At 49.6% G+C, this 22340-nt stretch overlaps 1 protein-coding gene across 8 annotated transcripts in view; it reads left to right on the top strand.

The window, feature by feature from the left end:
* The window catches only part of EHMT1 (euchromatic histone lysine methyltransferase 1), a 98958-nt gene that overhangs the window by 27816 nt on the left and 48802 nt on the right, over nt 1-22340 (top strand). For 4 of the 8 annotated variants that reach the window (XM_053962354.1, XM_053962355.1, XM_053962358.1 and 1 more), the window contains exons 2-4: nt 7690-7777; nt 18887-19434; nt 21986-22027. In XM_053962354.1, coding sequence (XP_053818329.1) covers nt 7690-7777; nt 18887-19434; nt 21986-22027 — 678 coding nt within the window. Of the gene's footprint in view, nt 1-1918; nt 1989-7689; nt 7778-18886; nt 19435-21985; nt 22028-22340 lie in introns of those variants that run through there. The other 4 variants (XM_053962359.1, XM_053962353.1, XM_053962356.1 and 1 more) reach the window with 3 other exon arrangements.

The following is a 22340-nucleotide window of genomic DNA, read 5'->3' as shown; positions in this document are numbered from 1 at the left end:
GCTCCATGACCTGGCTCCTGGGAGCTCTCCCATGTGATGCCATTTCCTAAGGAAAGAGTGTTGTGTGCACCTCATGCAATGGCAGTGAGTTGTTTTATTCAGGTAAACGAGGAGTTTTAAGGAGCTTCACTCTCCTGGCCAGCTGGTTTAGCGGAGGGCTGGCTTGGTTCCTGCTGCTCCTCTTTGTTTTCCTTTTGCTGCTTTTCCCTGAAGTTTTTTCTTCTTGTCTTCGCGCTCCTGGAGCTGAGAGTGGTCGAGGAATGGCCGCAGCGGGAGAGTGACCGTGTGTTGGGGTCAGCCCAAAAGCTCGGGGCACTGATGGCGTGTGCTCCCTGCTTGCAAGCCTTGGAGGACCATATGTTCCTGCAGTGACATGGAATGTCAGTGATTTGGAAACAAATCCCTGAGTTTATAATTCTCAACTTCCATTTTCAGCCAGTTATTTTTTCTGTCTCCTCCAAATTCAGAGTTCTGACACCAACCCCTCTTTGCAGACCCTTATGGCCTCTCATGTTGCCAGTGGGATTTGTCCCTCTTGTGCCCCTGTGAGCTCCTTGGTCTCTTGGGTGGTGGATACGTGTCTGGCATTGCTGTAGGGTGGTGTTGGTCCTGGAGGGGGGCAGAGGAGGATGGCAGCCTGCCAGGATTTACAGTAGTCAGGAAAGCAGCAGGAGTGAAGCTCTCGAACTGTACAAGCTAATTGGAAAGCATCCATTAGGAAAAAGAAAAGGAAAATACAGAAGGGGAGAAAATGTTGAGCAAGCTTTTAAAAAAATATCCTGGACTCCAACACAACAACTTGCATCCTCCAAACCAGGTGATTTATTTATGTTTTTCCTTCAGTCCCCATCAGGAGGGGGAAGGAGGTGAGAAGGGTTGGGGCAGTGGGGGTTAAGAAGGTCTGATGTGCAAGCGTCCTCCCTGCAGCACTGCCATACTGTGCCTGAGCAGCACAGTGGCTCTTGCAAAGGAAGCTTTTCACAACTTGTCCTTGTTCCAAGGATGAGGAAACCTCCAGCTCTTCTGGCATTTTCTCTCTGTCATAAGTCAGAGCTGCTTTCACCTGTGAAGTATGATCAGCAGAGACAGGGAGAGGGCTGGAATGGAGTGGGGCTCTGAGCAACCTTACAAGGCTTTTCATGGAGTTCTTGGTGTTAAATGAAGAACATTTCCCCTCCTCCTCTCCTCGTTTTCCTGTGTGCCTGCAAAAATACTCTGGTTTGCATTTAAAGGAGAAAACTGTATGTGCTGGGACTAAGCCAACTTGTTTATTTAAGGGAAATACCGTATTTCCAACCCCTTCTCTCACAGAGGAAGGCTCAGCAGAGGATGGCAGACTGGGCTGGGGATTATATTTTTAGGTGTCATCGAAGCACAGTTGTGATTCGAAGAAGCTAAAAATCATGGCTGGCATTTTGCATCGAGCCCTGCGAGTTCCTCCTCCCTACAGCCCCCACAGGGGTTAACCTCTCCCTCCAAAGCAGGTGGATTTTCACCTAAATCAAGGAGCAAAGAAGGAGAAAAAAGAAACAAAAACCATCAGAAAAAACAACAAACCCATCCCCATCACCCCCCAGGCTTCTACTTTTCCATGCTTTCGCCGTTTGCCTGCCCCCAAGGGGGTGTTTGTGGCGGGGGCCGGGGCTCTGGGCAGGGACACGGGCCCTGTGTCCCTGTCAAAAGATGGCAGGTCCGTGTGTCCGTAAACAATGCGGTTATGAAATGGCAGCGCGGCCGCGCTGAGCATGCTCGGGAGCTGCCTGTAGGGGGAGGCGAGCCAGAAAGATGATCTAATTCCGTGCAATTCTTGGGATTGAAGGAAAAGACCAGGCTCCACTCTTAATGACAGAGCAGAAAAACCAGGCCCCACGCCGGGGACGAAGCCCGTAGGCCATGGAGGAGAGGGTGTGAGGATCTCCCACCTCCAGGACTTCGGGTGCTGGGCAGCGCTGTGTCGCTTTCTCGCCCTCCAGCAGAGTAAGGCCTTGGTGAGGTTTTGCTGTAGTTATTAGAGGGACAGGCCCGAGGGTGCAAGTTTTATGATTATGATTATTTTCATTATTATTTTGTCTTTTTTTTCCCCCCTTCTCCCCATCCGCTTTCCCGGCTCACAGGCACCGCTGTCTCGCTGCTTGGCCGCTCGATGGCCGGAGGTGACCCAGGTGGAGGTGGTGTGGGCAGCTCAGCCAGGTCCTCGTGGTCCCACAGGAACCCACGAGGGGCTTTCCCTCCTCTGCTGCCCCATGTGCCCTTTGGCTGGGCACCATGGGGATGGGCAGGGGTATAGGGACTCGTTCTGCTGGCTGCGGTGCTTTGGGGTGGGAGGAAGAGGAGGACGGAGGCTGAAGAGGTACCTGAGCCCTGTTGATGGGGGTGAGCTGCCTCCCAGCTCCCCTGCCCTGGACTGCTGGAACCTACTTGCTCCAGGCTCCTCTTGGTGCTCTGGTTTTGTCCTGGCTCGGCCAGCTCTTGGGGACTGGGTGTTTCTGAAATGGCTGGTTTGCTTTTGCTAGAGATAGTGATGAATCTTGGTCTCCATTTTAGGGTTTTCAACCCCCCCCTTCCCCTCCCGGGGGCTAGGAGAAGGCAGGCAGCAGCTGGACTCCTTGCTACCCTCAGCTTGTGGAAGGAGGGGACGCCTTTGTCTGCTCTGGATTTACATTTGCCTGCACACACAAGTTGCACTGGCTTTAACTCTACTGGGATGCAGCTAGATGGGCCTGGAAGCAGTGAGGAAGTGTAAATCGATCTCCCCTTTCCAAGAGGGCACGGGCTCTGCAGACCCCCCTTGCCTTAAGCCTGCACGCTGTCGTGGAATGCCTTGTCTTGGGAGAAGTCACTTTAAGTCCTGTTGTGTTTCATGCACGTGTCTCCGTGTTCCCAGCTGTTGCATGCAGGGACTTGCATCTCTTTCTGTGCTTCCCCCCTTCTTGGGGAGTCGACGTGTGCAGCTGGAGTAGGAGAGAGGACATGGGGGTTGAGAAGGAAGTGTTTCTTTTCTATGGAGAATAGTCTGGATGAAAGGATTTCAGGAGACAAAAGAATTGCAAAGAATTTGATTTGGGAGCAAACTTCAGGCTGAGGGCAGTGCTTGTTGTGAGCTGCAGATAAAATTCCATGTTCACATGATTGCATGAGGCTTATAAGGAAGTGGCCTTAGCCTGGAAAAAGGGAGCTTTGAGGCTGGTGACTGCTTTGTAGGCCAGGTATGCTGGTGGCTGTGTTTCCTTCCTTCTCCAGATCAAATGCTTCTGTTTCTAATGACAGGCCCGTGGTCAGCGTCCCCATGAGCCTTGAGCCCAGGCCTTGCCCAAGCACAGTGCTGAGATCTGAAATGAGCAGCCTCCCCGTGCCTACAAAAGAACCACTCTCTTTCTACAAACATTCTCTTAATCATTACTTCCTATATAATTAACTACAAAATGTTTGTCTTCTCTTCAAGGCCAAGGTTATTATGAGCAGGCTGTTTTGGGTTGTGTTATTTCAATTTATATTTTTTTTTAGGAGAAGGAGGGAAAAAATGAGTGAATAAGAATCTGCTGCTGCTGAGGTTGCATCATTTGTTGAGAGATTTGCCTCTGCCTTGCTCCGGCATTGTGCAGCCCTCATTTTCCTGGCTGGTGGGAGCTTTCCCTGGGGCTGTGTCCTGATTGGGGTCTGGTGTCACCTCGGAGGGGTTGGTGACCAGCTGGAGGCTGGATCCCGGCAGGATCAGTGCTGTCCATCCCACAGAGGTGTTGGTGCATCCGCTGCCCCGGATGGGAACAGGCACTTTGAGTGGTCTCCTGCTCCCAGCCCTCTTCCCGATGGACCTGCTGTGTGTGCACGGCTCTGCTCACAGTAACGCTGCTGCGAGCCTCAGACCGTTGATTTTTAAGACATAAAAAAAAAAAAAAAGACCCTGGTGAAGGTAGACATCTTGGCACCTCAGCCTGCGCTCCTTCCCGGGCTGCCGGGAGAGCAGAGAGCTCGGGCTCATGATGTAACTCTGGTCCCTTGGGCTCGGTAAGCTGCAATATGTTGGAGTTTTGCTGTGCATGTGTTGTCTTTGCCTATAAAACCTGTTTGGACCTTTGCGAAGGGCACCCGGATGGCTGATGAAAATACCAAGGAGAGGAGGCTGCGAAAGCTCTTTCTGTGTTTCCCAGCTTTGTTCTTTTTCTCCTCCTTCTTTCACCCCTTTTTTTTTTTTTTTTTAATGGGCTTTTTTTTTTGCTTTTAGGTTTTGTTTGTTTGTTTGTTTGTTTGTTTGTTTTAAAGGCACCACTGTAGTTTGTAGTCATCATCTGTTTGGAAATGCTGCAGAGCCTTTCCTTGGCCGGTCTGACCTGTCTTCCATCCCCTCCAAAGACCTCATGGAGGAGAGGAAGCTTGTTTTCTTGTAAGCAGAGGCAGAGAGGAAAAAACTAAACCAGCGGTAGCTCCTCTGCTTGGCTCCTCATGGCTCTTAAAGCCCTTTCAAAGACCCAATCAGTCTTTCTTCAGATGCACTAATTTTTTCTAGCCTTTGAAACCTAAAAATTAAGGGTTGGCGTGGGGGGGCAAGAATGCTTCGTGGCTGGTTGTGTGCTCTTTATGGAGGTTCTCCAGCCACGGATGGTTAATAATCAGTCTGGGGTGGGCGAGGGAATGGAGGCAGACGGCTGCGGGAGAGGAGGAAAGGAGGAAAAAAAATGGAGCGAGTGAGACTTTTATTGTGAAGCAGCGTGTGCTTGGCAGTTGGCTTTGTTGGGACTGCTGCAAGAGCAGACATTTCTCGGCGGGGAGGGTGGGTATAGGATTTCCCTGCCAATCGGGAGCGGACGGATGGGGCATGGGGAGGGTGAGCAGAAAGGGAAGTTTGCTCTGGATTTAAGGGAGGGGAGGGCAAAAAAACCCAACACACACACGCACACACACGCACACAAAAGCTGGAGGTATTGACACTTGCGGTGAAGTTGGTGCTAAGTTAGCTGGGTGGAACTGGGTGGGAATGAATGGTGCTGGGTGCCCCATGGGTGCCCCTCAGTGCTGGGTGCTGATGGAGCAAGGATGGGAGAGCGCTGGCCTGGGGGGATGAGGCTTCGAGAGCTTTGCAGGGATTTCCTGTAGCTTCCTTCTAATCAAAATGCTTCAAAATTCACAGTTGGCTTTTTGTTTTATTTTTAATTATTCTTTTATTCTCTACCTTGATGCCGAGTTTTTGTTGGGAAGTTGTAACGTTGTTGCCTCTGCTAGTGAGGGGTTTGTCTCTGAGGTAGGAAGCAGGAGAGCCTGGGAGATGCCACCTCAGCCAGCCTTGCCTTGGCACCCAGCTTTCGTACTCTCAGAGGACAAAAGTGATGGTTTCTTCTCTTGGAGTTGGGAATTCTGCTTTGAGAACTGGGCAGGCAGCTCTGAGCTGCTGGTGACTGCAGCAAGCAGGGAGGGTGGTCAAGGTCTCATTGACTCCAGGGCTCCTGCAGTGGCTTTTCTTCATGGGCGAGCAGCAGCAACGCCTCTGTGGAAGGGAGAGCGTGGGCAATGTGTGGAGCGAGGGTACTGCTTAGAAAACACAGAAAAACTCACACTCAGATGGCGAAGAATGGCCCCTGGAAATCCTGGGGCTTCTTGTATGAGTCAGTGGAGTAGCAGGAATATCAAGACCTCTCCTTGTTGCAACAAAGGTTGGGAAAACAACCTGGTCCCTGTTAGACTGACTGAGGCTCTTTATTTGCTGCTGGTGCCTGTGGCCAGGACCTGGGTGCCCCGGCTGTGCTGGGAGCCAGGGGTGCCCTCGAGCACCCTGAGCTCTCTTTGCTCAAGTCTTGCAGCAGGATAATCCATGAGAAAAACTGAGGTTATTCCCAGTTTACAAGAGGTCTGACTAGAAGAGAGGTAGGGTTTACAAGCTCGTGTTTGCAGCAAGGATATGAATTACTGGCTCAGCAAATAAATAAATAAAACAGCTGCTCTATGTTCAGAGTTTGGGCTGTGTTTTATGATCATTTCTCAATGGAAGTTGTTGGCTAGTGTCTCCTGAAGGTAGGTTCTGTGTCAGGCTGGGCTGAGCTGAGCTTTTGAATGCTCACAGCAGCTTTTTGGTCTGTGACTGGAGATCTGAAGGTGCTGTGCTTGGAGCACAAGTTGCTGGTGCTGAGAGCACTGTGATGTGGCTGGGTTTGTGTCTGATTGTGCTCGGGGCAGGTTGGGGACAGGCAGGGACACGCAGCCACCCACAGCCTCTGTCCTGTGCTGCAAGAGCCATCCTTGAAGTGCCCTTAGCTCTGGGCCTGGCAGGTGGTGGAGGCTTTCCTAGGAATCTGTCCCCCTCCTTCCCTTGGTGTGTGTCTCTGCCATGGTGGATTTGGATGCAGGACAGGGCGATCCTGCAGGGATTTGGGGCTGGATGAGCCCTGCATGGGGCTGTGGGCTGCTCTGCAGCATCTGCCAGCACAGGGCATTGCACTGAGTTCACCAGCTTGGCAGGGTGGCTGGTGACAGCAGCAGCAGCACCAAAGCCCATCTCCCCTGCCAGCTCTGGACAATCCCACACAGGCATGGGCGAGCTGCTGGGAAGGGTTGGGAGCTGCCACACCGGGCTCCGTGCGAGTCTCATCCCCCTCACTTGCTCTAAGGGAGGTGGGCAGGTTGTTTTTCTTTCTTTATCACCCAGTGAGCTTTAAACCCCGTGATTTGCATGGCTGCAGGCACCATCTGCTCCCTGTGCTGGCCTACAACAGTTGGCTTGACCTGGGCTTATTCTTGTGCCGTGGTGCCGGCAGCGCGCGCTGAACCCGGCACCGACTTCCAGCTCTGCAGGGCACTCCCCATCCCTGCCTCCACCCCACTTCTCTTCTTAAACACAGCTGTGGCAAAGACCCCTTCTAGTTCTTTTTTTTTTTTAATACCATTTTCCTTCTGGTTTATTTTGGTAATAGGTTTTTTGGGGTTTTTTTTGTTTTTTTTTTTTTTTTTTTCTGTTTGGTCTTGCTACTTCAAAATAGAGAATGAGAAGGTATTAAGGCTGCAAACCTGAGCTAACAACGTGGTGCCAGGCGTGTGAAAGGCACAGGAGATGAGCAGGTGTTCTCTTTTTACATTTTTTTTTTAAAGAGGGAGAAGAAGAAAAATTGCTTTCTATAGAATTAAAAATAGAGCTCATTAACTTTAATAAACATGGATGTTATGAATGAGGAGGTAGCTGTAGCTAACTGATGGTTTGCATTTTTGGATGTTCATTTGAATGAGCTGCAAAAAAACCCAACCAAGCCACCAAAACCACATGGGCTGGAAATGTTGATAAATGAGGTCGTAGTGAGAAGTCTGATAGATCTGCCTCCCCCACCCAAAGGCTAAAAAGTTTTGGGGGAGTCAGAGTCACCTCCTCGAGATGCCTTTCACGCAAGATGGACTCAGCTGGATTCCCAGGCACGTTGCACTGGGAAAATCTGTCTGGCTGCATCCAACCCCGAGCTGGGAGGTGGCAGCCCCGGGCACAGCGTGGAGCCCCTGTGCTCCTTGGGCTGTCAGCCTGGGCCAGCCTTGCCGTGTTTTATCTGTGACCTGTGCCTTGGTGGCAGCTTCCTGGCAGCCTTTATTTTGCAGAGGGAGGTTTGGCTGTGCTGTAAACAGGATGTGTCCATGATTGTCTCTTCTTTTGAATGCACCGTGTGTCTGAGCACTGAGCTCAACCCTGATATTTCTGTTTTTTCTTCTCCCCCACCACAGCGAGCAGTGCTGAGTAAGGGAGAGCCAAGGAAAGACGGCTGCATGAAGACTGAGCTGCTGAAAGACATCACCAACAACAAAGAGGAAGGTGAGCACCTGCCCTGGTTGAGGGTCAGAGCTGGCTCGTGTGGTGGGCACATGATGGGGACAAAACTGGGGGCTTGGAGATGTGCTCAGTGCCCCCAGCAGCTCAGGTGTTCTCCCTCAAGCACAGGCTCCCTTCTCCTGTGTTTATTCTCAGCAGGGCTCTTCCACTGGAGATGCAAATTTGCTTTTCTGTCCATCCCTCACGGCTCCCCTGAAGAAGATCTAAATTTTCACTTCTGCATTGGTGTGAAGTGCACAGGAGTTACTTTGCACTTCCTGTGTGTGACTGGTTTTAGCTGAACTCTGATCCCTCCCCACAATGACCTTTTCCTCCCTCCAGGAATATTGACTTTCAGTTTTGCTCTGGGTTTCTCTGTTGCTGCAGAGCAGCCCCAATGGCTGCAGAGCAGCCCCAATGACAGACACTCCACACCTCGTGGCTCCTGTGTGGGTTCTGCAGCCTTTACTGTGCAGGATGCAGCACAGGTTCAATTGACAAAGTCTTTTCCTGCAGGGTTGTCTGTGAGTTACATGCACACAAATCTAAAGGCTTAATAAATGTGTCAGTGGGATTAGGGAGAAAAAGCCCACCACCCTTTATCTTTCCCCCAACTCCCTCCTTTCTTTCCATGGTTTTATTATTCCTGGACTAGTTACTTCTCATAGCTCTTCAGGGATTTGGTGTATTTTTGTTCTCCTTTCCATAATAGAGCATTATGAAAGCACTGAACTGGCCCCATCGAAATCCCTACTCTTATCTAGAAGCAAAATTTTGGACTTAATTCAGTTGTGTGTGAGTACAACATTGCTTTTTCTTTCTTTTCTGTCCAGCATAATGTTTTGTCAAGCTGCTCTAGTTAGAAAGTAAAGCTCAGAACAGGGAGAAATTCTGAATTCTGTGTCAGGTGCTTGGGTATTAACTGGGAGCACAGGAATCCTGCTGCCAGCAGTGGAGGCATAGGGATCTCTGGTCTGGGCAGAGCAGAGACAAAGCCTGAGGTATCAGGAGGTGCTAATGGGAGGTTGTGTTGCTCAGAGGGAAACTCACTTTGATGCCTTGCCTTTCTTAGCTCAGGATTATAAAGCTTGTTTGTGTAGCTCTTGGTTGATGTTAAGGTGTCAAGAATCTGTGGAGGTAAAAAATCCAAAAGGAGGGTGGGAAGAGATTTCTGTGCCTCTTGACTGATTTTGACTTGGAGCAAATGCTGTGTCAGAAGGAAGCTGAGAGCCCTCCCTGTGCAGGGACAGTCTTGAGGCTTCACAAGGTGCTGAAAGTCCAACCACTAGAGTCTATTGTCCAGCTCTATTCCCAGGGAAAGGAGGCTCTTAAATGTGAGTCTCTGTTATTCTGGAATGTTCAGAACGTGTCCTTGCCTCCCCAGGCACACCACGAGTGTCCCAGTGTGTGGTGTGTGTGTGTGCTGCTGTGCTGGGACGTTGTCCCTGCTGCCCCTGGCTCCCCAGCTGGGATCCTGGGAGGATCATCACCACCAGAACTTTGGTTCACAGCCCAAAAGCCTGTTAATAACAGTGTTTAGTGCTGGCACAGAATTCACATTTTTGACTGTTGCATGAACATGAAATCATTCCAGCAGGCTTGCAGGATGGCATGGAATAGTTTCTTCGAGCCCAGTTTCCTGCCTCAGGGATGGAGCTGGGATGTGTGGACTGGAAAAGCACCCTGAAGTCTCAGCTTCCTCTCTTCAAGTTCTCTTGAACAGTCATTTCCCTTTGGTGAGGAGGATGGTGCTGTTGAATATCTTTGTCAGTGGCACAGACTGGGTTGGTTTGGGCTGCTGAGGATGTGTTTGGTGGGAGCCATGGCCTGCAGTGTGTGACTGAACCTGCTCTGGGTCATGTTCCCTTTGGGAAAACCCCTCTGGCAGGTAACCTGTCAATATTAAACCTGGCATCTAAACTTCCAGGGGCTTGAAGCTGCAGATCCAAAGGCTGACTAAAGGTGCTGTTTGGGCTAAAAGCTTACTGTGGATTGCTCTGTTTTCCCCTCTTTCCACTCCCCCATGACTCAGAAAGGTGCTGATGATGAGGGCAGGTCAGGTCCCCGCTGGAATTGTGCTGGCACATCCCATAGCTCCACTGCTGCCTCTGAATGGCCTTGCACCACTTCCACCTCTGTACAAACTTGAGCTTTGCCTGAGTCCAAGACAAGACAGGAAATTCAGGTAGCTTGAAGCCTTGGCTGATATTTAGAGGCGTGACCCCAAGCAAGGCCTGTCAGCTGCAGTGGTGCCTGTGAACACTGCCTGCCTCCAGCACTGATGAACTTCATCCTGGTGGGGATCTCCACAAAGATCTCTTGCAGGGAAGGTTCCTGCTCTGGTGGGGCAGTAGCTGAGCTGCCCCTGTTCATAATCACAGAATCACAGACTGGGCTGGGCTGGAAGAGACCTCAAAGCTCATCTCATTCCACCCCCTGCCATGGGCAGGGACACCTTCCATAGACCAGGGTGCTCCAAGCCCCATCCGGCCTGGCCCTCACTGATGTGCTGCTTTGAGGCAGTGGACCTTTCCTGGTGGTACTCAGCCTTCATCTGGGACATCTCAGCAGCTGGAGATGGATTATTGGTGGGTGGGAAGCCCTTGGGTGGGCAGTTGTGGTGTTCTGTTCTCTGTTCCTCAACAGTGAGGTGTTGCAGAAATGCCCTGTGCTTCCCACCTGGGCTGTCCTCTTCTGCCTTCATCCTGATAAAGAGAAATAATTGAGCTCTAAATGTAATGTGTATTTGTAGGAACAAGCTCTTTGCATGTTCTAGCACTTTCATTTCCAGTTCTTGGTGTGAGTCCCAGCCTGTGGAAGTTGTTCTCTAACCTCAGTGTCCCTGTCTGTGTAAAATTGCTCAACACAGATAGAAAAAAGCTGTGGATGAGGCTGTTTTGTGGTCCATGGGAAATGCTCCAGTTCAGTTTTACATGTGGGTGTGAGCTTAGGTTCATACTTCCCTTTGACAGGGTGGGGAAGGGGGCAGGGGGATGGGAGATAAGTGGAAAAAAGCTTTTATTAGGCCATATTGTCTTTAGTCTGACTCAGAGAGAAACTATTAAAAAGTGGTTTCTTTGCAAGGATTGCAAGTGAATTCAGCTCTCCTCATGTGCTTCACTCCCAGCTCTGCGTCTCCTTTGACCTTTCAAGGCAAACCACTCCTTTTCTGATTCCCCAAGCCCAGGGGTGGAAAGTTCCGGTAAAGCAGCAGCACAAAGGAGCAGGAATGGGTGTTGGGAATGAAATTCTCCATTTGCTCCAGTGTTTCTGAGCCTTCATCCAAGGCAGCTGCTTTGCAAGAGCCACAGTGCTGGAGCCTAGTGCTGGGTGAGACCTGCACAGTCACTGCTCTCAGATAAACTTCAGCCTGCTTTGAGAGACTGTCAGGGGTTTAAACTCCTGGAGGGGCCTTTTTTTTCCCCTTTTTCTCCCTCTTATTGCAGGTAGGAAGCTGCTGTGAGCCCAGGAAGTGCTGCTTTCCACTGAGCAGCTGCAGCCTTTGCATTCCCAGGTGCAGGGATGGCAGCTTGAAAGGAGGGAAGGACTAATCTGCTCTCCTCAGGTACTTGGCACTGGGATCCCCTGCTGAGGCTGCCAGCAGGAGGCCAGGCAGAACAAAGGGATGCTTCAGGATTTTACATGTTCACCCAGCCATGAACCAAGCACTCCCTGGCCTTGGGACCCTTGCTGCAGGAAGGATGTGCCTGTGGCAGCCCTGGAGCAGGAGCATCCCTTGGACACAGCTGGGCTGTGACACCACGGCCCCATCCCATGGCAAAGGGATGAAAGAGTTTCATGAGGCTGTTAACCTGCTCTGAGTTGTTAAACTATTGAGCCAGTTTAACTGTTAATGTTCAAACTGTGCCCTGGGGGCCAAGGGAAGGCTGGAGGGCATTTTGGTGTGGCCAGGAGGTCAGGGGAGATGATCCTCCCCTTCTACTCGACCACATCTGGAGTTCTGGGTTCAGTTCTGGACTTCACGGTTCAAGAAAGACAAGGAGCTGCTGGAGAGGCTACAAAGGTGATGAGGGGTCTGGAGCATCTCTCATTTGGTGAGAGACTGCAGGAGCTGGGTGTGGTTAGTCTGGAGCAGAGAAATCTCAGAGGGGATCTGATTAGTGCACATAAATATCTCCAAGGGGTGTCAGAGGACGGTGCCAGACTCTGTTCAGTGGTGCCAGTGACAGGACAGGGAGCAATGGCCATAAACTAAAACACAAGAAGTTCCACCTCAACATGAGGAAGGAAAAAGAGCTCTGGATCAGGTGCCCGTGGAGGGTGTGGAGTCTCCCTCTCTGGAGACATCCCAAACCCACCTGGACATGTTCCTGTGTCACCTGTTCCAGGTGACCCTGCCTTGGCAGGGGCTTGGACTGGGCGGTCTCCAGAGGTCCCTTCCAGTCCCTGTGATGCTGAATCCCCAGCAGCATCCCCAGCCACTGGCCAGGTGCTGAATCCCAGTAACCCTACCTGTGTAACCTCAGTGTTGAGCACTCACAGCAGAAGTTGATGCTTCCTGTTTTCTAGTTTACTTTTCCTGTTTTGCATCTTGGTGTGCAGGGTCACAGTGCTCCAGGGAGGAGTGACATCTGAGTCTGGAAGTACCTGAACACCAGTTTGTCTTCACGAGGGCTTGGAGGCAAGAAGAGACCATGAATAACTCACCCCAGAGAGGAGCTTTTGCCTGAAAACACATTTGTCTGCATTTCTTGGCTTCGAAATGCTCTGCTTTTTGGCTTCAGTCCCAGAATCCCAGACTGGTTTGGGTTGGAAGGGACCTTAAAGATGATCCAGTTCCAACCCAGTGCCATGGGCAGCGATGCCATCACTGGGTCAGGTTGTTCAGGTTGCTTCCAGCCTTCATTGATGGAGGGGGTGATTTCCTTCCCAATGGATTCAGGGTCTCCAGCTGCCACCTCTTCCCTCATCTGTGTGATTTCAGCCCCAACACTTCATGCTTGGGCTCTTCTCTGCTTGGCAGTTTTCCTTTTTGTTGGAGTTAGAGGAGGAAGAGGGGAGGGAGCTGCTGTAACACAAAGATTAAAAGCAGGTGCTTTTCTCACTTTTATCCAGCAGGACAGTTGGGTATTGAATCAAAGGCTGTGGGATCTGTGGTGTTTCAAGGATGGTTAAGGTAGAACATCTGTGAGATGTGTGTGTGTATAAATACAGCTGTGTGCACTTCTTGGTCTGTACTTCCAAATCCTGAGCTTTTCCTTTAAGCTCTGTCTTTGCTTGGTTCATTTAAGCTAAGTTCATTTAAGCCCTGTCTTTGATTAAACGTTTCTCTTGCAGCAGCTGAAGCCTCTCAGCTGTGCTTGGGCTCTGGAAATGCATGGAAAATCCCACAGGCAGAGAGTGCCTTGCCTCCACCAATCCTCAGTACCAAGATGCTCAGAAAAATGTGTAAAAGTTCCAGATAAGATAGTAGTGCATTTGTTGCAGAATATATTTTTATTCCTATTTCTTTTCTTTTTTACCCTCTTTTCCTTCAGACCTGGTGGCTGCACTTTGGCCTGGAGTACAAGGGCTAATTTGCATATTTTTCTGATTTTGTTTCACTGAGCAGTGAACTCCAAGCTTTAAAAATACATTTAAGCCTTTATTTTTTTCAGAGCATTGTCCAAATAACACTGAGTTTTGAGTTGATAGCTGGCCTCCCTGAGATGAGAAGTTTCTGTGGGTCCCCACAGAGGTGATTGTGTCCCCTCTGGCTGTGCCCAGGATGGCTGGTGGGGACACTAACACATCTGTTAGACAGCCTCTGCCCACAGATAAGTTTTGGCAGGCTGGACCAGCTCTGGCAAGCTCCAGGGCAGGACTGGAGCCAGGTCTGGCTCTGCTGAAAGGGCTGGAAACCCCAGCAGGCAAAGACAGCGAAGAGGAACCAATGTGTGGGCTGGGAGAGCAGAGGTGGCTTTAATTTTGCCTAATTTAGGGGTTTTTTTTAAGCTATCATTCTAATTCTGAATTAATCCAGCTCGTTTCTGCTAAGACATGGTAGCAGGCAGGTTAGACATGCTCCAGGCAGGGGTGAGTTTGTCCAAAGATGTTTAAAGTCAGCCTGTGCTGCTTTTGAGCTCTGGGTTCTCTCTGTTGGTGGCAGCAGTGGCTTAGGGACCCCTGGAGTCTGAGATGCCTTTTAGACACCTAAAATTAGATGAGGTGGTTTCACCCTGTCTTAGCTTCTCCCCTACTTTCATCTGTTTTCATCTGTTTTCTTTCTTAATTGCATTTTGAACTACTGTGGTGTTCTGAGATGAAAACTTGAGCCTGACCCTTCTGCCTGAGCCTGGGGAGGGCTGGGAGCTCTGCAGTTCTCTCAGGGAGTTGTTAAATCAGAGCAGGGGTTTACATTTATTAGTGGATATTCTTTGCCACATGGAGTCACAGGGACAGTGGAATAGCCCAACTTCCTGAGTCTTAAATTCCTTGTGTTACTAAAATGTACCTAGCCCCTAAATAATATGTATTTACTGAAGTTTGTGCAACTTGGTATCAACTTCAAATACACCAGTAAATCTCTTGGGCACGTTACCCAGGTTTTAAATTAATCCAAGCTCAGAAGGGCATTCAGGCAGTGCTGGGGTCCACGGGAGAAGCTTTTCCTGCTGCATCTGGCATGGGGGATGCCTAAAGGAACTTTGAAAAGACTGGGATGCTTCTAATTAATAAGGTTACACTTCATGGATGCAGGCTAGAACCTCCTACCTTTTATTTCTTTTTAATTAAAGAAAGGATGGTTATAGATTAAAGAGCAGTGAGCGAGTTGGAGAGAAAACTGAGTGTGGAGAAAACCTCGTTTTGGCCTACTTAGAAGGGATGAATGCTGTAAAGTCACAAAGTTTTAGAGAAATAAAAACTTTAGTTTTATAATTCCCTTGCACTTGCAGCACAGGAGCAGAAAAGCTGCTGAACAGCGTTTTCAAGGGGACAGCTCACTGCCACGAGGTGTATTTGAAATGAGGATTTTAGCAAGTTTTCAGTGAAGCTTTTTTTTTTGGGAATGAAAGAGGGGGGATGAAAAGGTCACGTCGGGAAGAAGTGTTTCTTTAGGTGTCTGGAGCTGTTGAAGAGCTTCTGTGGGCTGTTTGATTCAGTATTGTCATTGGGAGGCTCCTGCTGGCTCTGGTTTGTGTTCCCATCCCTGTCTGTGGGCCAGAGTTCAGCGAGGGTGTGAAATATGTTGAGTTGTGCCTATTCAGCAGTGCTGTGCAGGTGCCCTTGGTGAACCTGGGATAGCAATTCCTGTTTTCCTGGTACCAGATCAGGTGTCTTGGTTGGGAAAACCCGACCAGCTCACTTGAGCTGCCATACAAATTGTGATGCAGCTCTTGGCATGAACTGATTCTCCACGGGCAGCACTTCAGTTTGTGTTTGAAGTGGGGATGATGGGCTGGTGCCTCTTGCAGGAGCCCAGAGCTGTGCAGGAGCTCCGTGTGTAGAGAGCAATGCCATTCCAAACTGTTCACGGGGGTTGTTTTAGTGCTGCCAGAAGAGGGAATGGGAGAATGGAGGGGTTTTACCCCAAAGAAAGGGAGGATCCTGCTTGCAGTGTCTCAGGCTTGTTGGAGGCTGGAGGGAAACATGGTTTCTCTTCCTGCTCAGTCCTTGGCCTCTGCTGTGAAGTTCCATATCTCTGTTTCTTCAAGCCTCTGCTCACACAGGTTTGGAAGGCTGGTGCCACTTCCACGGTCAGGTTGCATTTCACAAAAAGGGAAATAAGTGTGTGTGTGATTTTAATTTTAGCTCCATGGATTTTTCATAAAGCCTGTGATGCTTTCTGGGGTAATGCAGTTACTTTTTCCCTAGGGCGGTGCTCTAATTCACATTGTTTTGGTTGCTTTCCTGGCAGGTGGAGCAATTCTTGCCCTCTGCTTATTCAGTTTATCTCATAGTCAGCCACTGAAGTTATTTGACTGCTCTGGTGGGAGAACACAGTGTTTAAATCAACAAATCTTGAAGGCCAGGTGCCTAAAGCTGAGCTCTAGAAACTTCCAGCTGTGGTTAGAGAGCTTACTTTTTGTTGCTTTGCATTTTTTTTTTCCTGGCACTGACTTTGCTGCAATAATTGCTTAAATGGCCTTTTAAAGACCCTGAATGCAGAAAGAGAAACGAAAATTGAAAGAATAAAGGCATAGTTGTGGCTCCCTCTGCCCACAGCTTTTCAAATAGTTAAATAAAACAGTGAAAAAAGGAGCACTTTATCTTCTCCCAGAGTTTTTGCTATCAAAAACAAACCCTTGTGCCTCTTTCTGTACTCAGGGAGGTCTGGGTGGTGTGAGAGGGAGCAGGTGGAGGTGATAACTTTGAATCCTGCTTGGAGAGCCCTCAGTCACTGCTCCTGCTGCTGAGGTTTGTGCCTCTGTGTGCTCTGGGGAGCAATTTTTGCATTTCTGGAGCTCTCTCTGGAGGCTGTGAGCCAGCAGAGCCCAGGTGGGAGGCAATCCCAGGCTGGATTGCCTGGAATTAGGAGGAATGGATCTCTTAGTGCAGTGTCTCATCAGGAAAAATGGCCAGAGCTCATCCCCAGGGCAGAGTGACCACTCAGGGTTTGGAGAGACTTTCCAGATACATCTGCAGAGATGCTTTGTGTCCAACATCTGTGGCTTTCAGCTGGAAATCAGGAGCATCAGAGGGACTGTTGCTCCAGGAGGCCTTTGAGACACCCCTGGGCAGAGCCTGCTGTGAGTCCAGCACTGACCATGTGTCCAGCCAGGGGTTGGATTGGATGCTTCATGTGTACTGACCAGGCCTAAGAAGGCTTTCAGTTTGCTGGAAATATCTTTAAATCTCAGTTGGGCACCAAAACTCAGGAAGTTTAGGGAAAAATAAGATTGTTTGAGATACTGGAATGCATCACTTTTAGAATCTAGAGCTGCCAGTGCTGTTTGGGCAGGAATTGTACCCAAATCTTTCAGGTCAATGCAGTGGGAAGGAGATATTAAATATCAGGGAAAGGTTCTTCCCCCAGAGGGTGCTGGCACTGCCCAGGCTCCCCAGGGAATGGGCACGGCCCTGAGGCTGCCAGAGCTCCAGGAGTGTGGGGTTGTTGGGGTGTCTGGGCAGGGCCAGGAGTTGAACTGGATGATCCTTGTGGTCTTCTCCAGCTCAGGATATTCTGTGATTTCATTATTAAGATGGACTAAACAAATGCATTTTAAAAGGGTAGAAAAAGAGGGAGTTTTTTTTTTTTCCCCAATGGAAATGGAAAGAGAATTTGGGTATGTTTTGGGAAGAGCTGTTTTGGTGAGCTGGGTGGTGCTGGGTCTCCTCCCTGCTGGCCTTTGCAGGGAGCTGCCTGTGCTTGGAGCTGGTCCAGGCACACTGGACTTGTCCTCCCAGGGTCCTGGTGGTCCGTCATGAGTTAGCCTGGCACCAGGTTCCTGCCAGGTCAGAAGAGACATTTGTCTCTCAGAGGCAGCTGAGGGAGCTGGGAAGGGGCTCAGCCTGGAGAAAAGGAGGCTCAGGGGGTTGTGGCTCTGCACAGCTCCTGACAGGAGGGGACAGTCGGGGGGGTCGGGCTGTGCTCCAGGGAACAGGGACAGGAGGAGAGGGAACGGCCTCAGGGGAGGCTCAGGGTGGACATCAGGAGGAATTTCTTCATTGGAAGGAGCTGCTCAGGGAAGTTTGGAGTCTCCATCCCTGAAGGTGTCCAAGGAACATCTGGAGGTGGCACTCAGTGCTCTGGGCCGGGTGACGAGGTGGGGATTGGTCACAGGTTGGACTTGATGGTCTTGGGGGTTTTTCCAGCCTTGATTCTGTGATTCAGAATGTTGTTCAGAATGTTGTTCAGATGTTGTTCAGATTGTTATTCTCCTTGCCTGTTTGTGCTCCGAGGGCAGTGTGAAATGAGGTGCTGGTACCCAGTGGTCTGGCTGTTCCTCCAGTGTGACTTCAGGCTCTTTGGATCCTGTAGGTGAAAATTGCTTTGATGGGAGCTGGTTTGAATCAATTCCCCCCTGCTCTGACAGAGCTCTCCCTGTACTTCTCGTGTTGCTTTTCATAACTGTCTGCTCTCTGGAGGGAAAACAAGCCAAGGAATCCCTAACAGCAGGTTGATGTAATCATCGCACTGAGCGTGCCAGTGAATTGTTATCACTCCTGGTTGCCTGGGGAGCTGCTGGGTTGTCATGTCAGAAACTTTTTCTGCAAGTACGTGACATTCATAGTTGGATTTTTCAGCTTGAATTTGAAATCTTTCATGGGACAAAGTCATTGATGGAGGAGCAGGGAAATGTTTGGAAGGGAAGGAAAAGGAATGTTTTATATGAGCATTGTTGTGTGTGAGCTTTGTCAGGCTGCAAAAACCTTGCTGCATTTGAATAATAGAATTATTTTGGTCTAAAAATGCATTTACCACACTTCAGTCCTGTGTTTGCTCCTGCTGTTACCTCTGAAATGACACCATGAGTCCTGGTCTTGTTGTGCTTTGCTGTGCTGAAAGAGCCAATTCCCACTGAAGAACGTTCCCAGGAGAGCTGGGATAGCCAGGGAGTTATTCCTTGTGACGTTCCCTGTAGCAGCAGAGCCCTGATGTGGATATTTGGCTGCTGGGCTGTGTGTGGGCCATAAAAGCTCACTGGGACAGCCCTACCAGCAAAGCTTTTCCATGTCAGATCTGCTTTGGGAAGGGCTTTGCCAGGGATCCGGATGCAAGATGGGGCAGAGTTTTGTTTGCCAGGTGAGGTGTTGACATATGGTGCAATAAATGCAGTTATTGGAAAAGCCAGAGATAATATTTACTTTGAAAAATCCATTGTTGGGAATAAATGGCACATCTGCAGCTGAGACTAGTGGGAGTAAGTGCACTGCTGTCACCTGGGCCACCCACCCCAAATGTGTGAGGATCCAGGAGGGCCGGGCAGGTGGGTGAGGGAACAACCTGACACTCAGTGCTGTGCTTTAGTTGATGTGGTGGTGGGTTGATCCATGGTTGGATGATCTTAGAGGTCTTTCCCAACCCTAAATATTCTGGGATTTATACCAGGCAGCGTGCTGGAGGAGAGGGTTGCTCTTACACTGTGAGTAGCTGTACTTGGAATACACCTTGGGAGTTTCAACACCACTTGTGACCCTTTTGTCCTCTCTTCCTCCGTCTCCCTCCAGGGTTTAATGCCATGGCTGCAGATGAAAGCGCTACAGAAAAGCAAGTGGGGGAACCAAAAATGGCAGTAGACGGTGAAACCAACGGTTCCTGTGAGCACAGCGAGGGTGGGGGCCACCCAAACCCAGCGAAAAACACTCAGGACAACACGAAAGTGAGCCAGCAGGACTCTACTACTAAATTAAATAGGATAGCAGAAAATGGCATTTTGGACAGCGAGCCTGGGAAGCAAAACCATCTGAAAGCAAATGACTTCACACAGACTTCTGTCACAGGGAGCAATGGATATATCCTAACCAAGCAGATGGCACAGGAGCAGCCTCTAAGGACTACCAGCTTTGCTTCTCTCACTGGCCATGCTGCAAAAACCCTGCCTGGAGGAGCGGGCAAAGGCAGGACTGTGGGGTCCTTTGCCCAGCTCCAAGCCACGATGCCAAGCAAGCTCGGGGAGGGCAGTAAGGACACGGATGCTAAAAAAGCCCCTGCTGCTAACGCTGAAGTCAAGGTCCACCGAGCACGGAAGACAATGCCTAAACCCACCCCCAGCCTGGTAATGTACCTGCCCAGCACAGAGCTGCTGCTGGGCTTGCTCTTGGCTTTCTCTGGGGGTCTGAGGGATACCTGGCTGCATGGCAACACGTGGTGTTTAGAGCTTGCCTGCTGAGTGGATTGGTGTTTTTTTTTTTTTAAATATATATATATATATATATATATATATATATATATATATATATATATGTATTTATTTTATTTTTTTTTTTCTCTTCCTACAGACAGAGATGTTAAAATAGCTGGTCACATGGCCACCACCAGCTCCCCTCCCCAATGTGTTTCTAAATATATAATTGATCAATTGCCTCCTCCAACAGATCTATGTGAGACACTAAATGGCCTTTCTCTCGTGGCTCTATTGCTCATCAGCCTCTGCTGACATCCAGAGCTGCTTGTGAAACAAATTAGATTTCTCCTAAGGTCAACCCAAAGGAAATTAAGCATAGCATGTAAACTTGAGGCTCCTCCTAAGCTCAGAAGCTGTCAAGGAGCTGATCTGTGAGGCAGCTTGATTGCATTGCTGTAAGAATCATTACAGGGCTAAAACAGATAATGTTTTCTCTCCATGTCATTGGGAAATGTTGTCTCCAGAATCCTTAGGGTGGATTATACCATCACTTAATAAAGCAGAGCCCTGCTTTTTTTTTTTTTGAGGCATAAGGAGATGTCATTTGGTGCATTCATGTCATAGTGGGGAGGACAGAATTGGGCCTTTCCTTGTCATGGGACAAGTTTGGTTGTTATTTTGGTTCTTCAGCAGAGGTAGGGAATAGATCCTGCAACAGGCAGATCTCCCCTGTAAGCAGTTGGTTTTCATCCCTGTGATGCTTTACATGACTACAGTGAGCTGGGTCCTCTCATTGTGCTGTGTCTGAGGGTGGAGGGACACTGGCCTTTAGGTCAGGGGAAGGTTTAGCCATGGGAGTCATTCCCAGAAATGCATGGAAGCTGCTGCAGCCTTGTCAGGGTCGGTGCAATGCATTGGTGCTGTGATCCAGCAGATCCACAGGGGCCCTCAGATGTCCCCCTCATCTCAGCACAGCAGTGGTGAGGTGTGAAGGGCTCAAAGCTGGGACTCCCTGTGGTCTGGAGCAGGGAAAGAGAGAGAAAAAAGGGAAAAGAGAGTGTGGCACCTCACCAGCCCCAGATGGGGAAAGGTCCTGTGGCTGCGGCACCACCTGTGCCTCCGGAAGCAGCTGGGAGTCCAAAGAGCACAGCAGGATCACAGACCTGTGGGCACCAGGCTGGGGAGAGGGGCAGAAGCCACACCTGCCTGCCAGGATTTCCAGGCAGCCCCCCTAACCACTCATTTCCCCTCTGCCTTGCCCTGGCTGTGTTTGAATTCTCTGCTCTCACCCCAGCTGTGTTTCCTGGCTTGCACAGGGAAGCCCAGGTGCCATCAATCTCCCATCAGGGTGTCTCTTACCCAAGGAAGGCTTTGCAGCCCAAGCTGCCTCCAGCCCCCAGTTCTGCACTGGAATTAGGCCAGGCAAACCCCCAGACCCTGATGGAATTTATCAGAGAGAGATCCTGTGGGGCTGAGCAATGGAAGGAGGCAATTCCCTCCTAAAAGGTGACTGCTAGGCTGGGAGGGAGTGCTTCCCTCATTTATATTTTATGATACATCAGAAGAATATTTATATTCAACCCCTTGGGCTTCAAGTTTGTCTCTGGGAAGTGGCGTGTGATGTTTGGGAGTGCTGGGACACAGCTCACTGAGATGGGGCTGCTGATCCTTCTTTGCTCACATGACAAAAGCAGCTTCAAAAAACCAAAGCCTGCACTTGTTGGGCTGCTCTAGGAAGTACATAGCCTGTCCTCAGCTCCTCTGGGCATTTGCCTTGGGCTTAAAATAGGGAGAGAAGCAACGTTCCCAGGAAGGGTGGTGAGAAGAGGCTGTTCCCATGTTCTCCGCTCAAGCCTCTGCAGCTGAATGGGAACCCAAGATTTGATCTCAGTTCTACAAGACAATAAAACATCTGTGTGTTCAGCCTTCCTGATAATTACTACCTCATTTTTCCCCATTGTCTCTGGAATTTACATGCTATTTTCTTTGGAGCAGCAGAGTCCTTGCTAGCTGTCATTTTTCTGTCCCAATTATTTCTTTGTTGAGCTGCGTAGAGGAGTCTCCTCAGCTCAGGAGCTTTTCTTCTACCAACGTTCACACCTTCTCCCCTTCAAAACCTCCATGAAATCAGGTGCTGTGTCCCAGGAAATAAATTGTGGAAATCACCCAGGAACTGATATTACAGGACACAGTAGTTTGCTTGGCTAATATTTTTTAGGGCATTGTTGTTTTCTTGGTGAAACTGTTCTTGCAGAACTGTTCTGCCCAGGAGGAGGAGGGGAGGAAGATATTTTGCTGCCTGCAAAGTGTGAACATTTGTTCCCCCTGGCTCCTGCAGAAACCCACTGGGGCCAAAAAATTGTTTTCTGTAATCCAATAGCTGTCAGGGGACCTTGGTAACCTTTTCCTGCACATGTGAATTGGTCTCTGAAAGGAAGAAGAGGCTTTTCTCACCAATTTAACCAGCTTTTTCTCTGTTTAGGAGTTGCTTCCTGAATTGGGATCGAAGCTGAATCTGAAACAGGTGACAATTTTAATTGATGTTGTCGCATGTTAAGGTGGTTTTTGAACAGAGAGCATCATTTCTGCTCCCCTTCTGAACAGAGCAGTAACACAAGCACTACCCTTTTGGAAGAATCTTTCTTTCACTCCTAATCCATTTTACAGCCCTGTTAAGAACCCAAAAGTTTCCAGGGCCAGGCAGCAGACTGGAAGGCAAGTGTATGTCTGTATGTGTGTGCTGTGCTTGGAGAAGGCCCCTCCTGCTTGGGAAGCAGCTGCTGAGCTTAACTTCAGTAAAACATAGGGATAAAGGATGGTAAAGGTAGTGAGAGCAT

Source organism: Vidua chalybeata, chromosome 21 (genome assembly GCF_026979565.1).
Source record: "Vidua chalybeata isolate OUT-0048 chromosome 21, bVidCha1 merged haplotype, whole genome shotgun sequence".
Taxonomy (NCBI): Eukaryota; Metazoa; Chordata; class Aves; order Passeriformes; family Viduidae; genus Vidua; species Vidua chalybeata.
The sequence above is the reverse complement of the archived record's forward strand: the minus strand, read 5'-3'. Positions and strand labels throughout refer to the sequence as shown.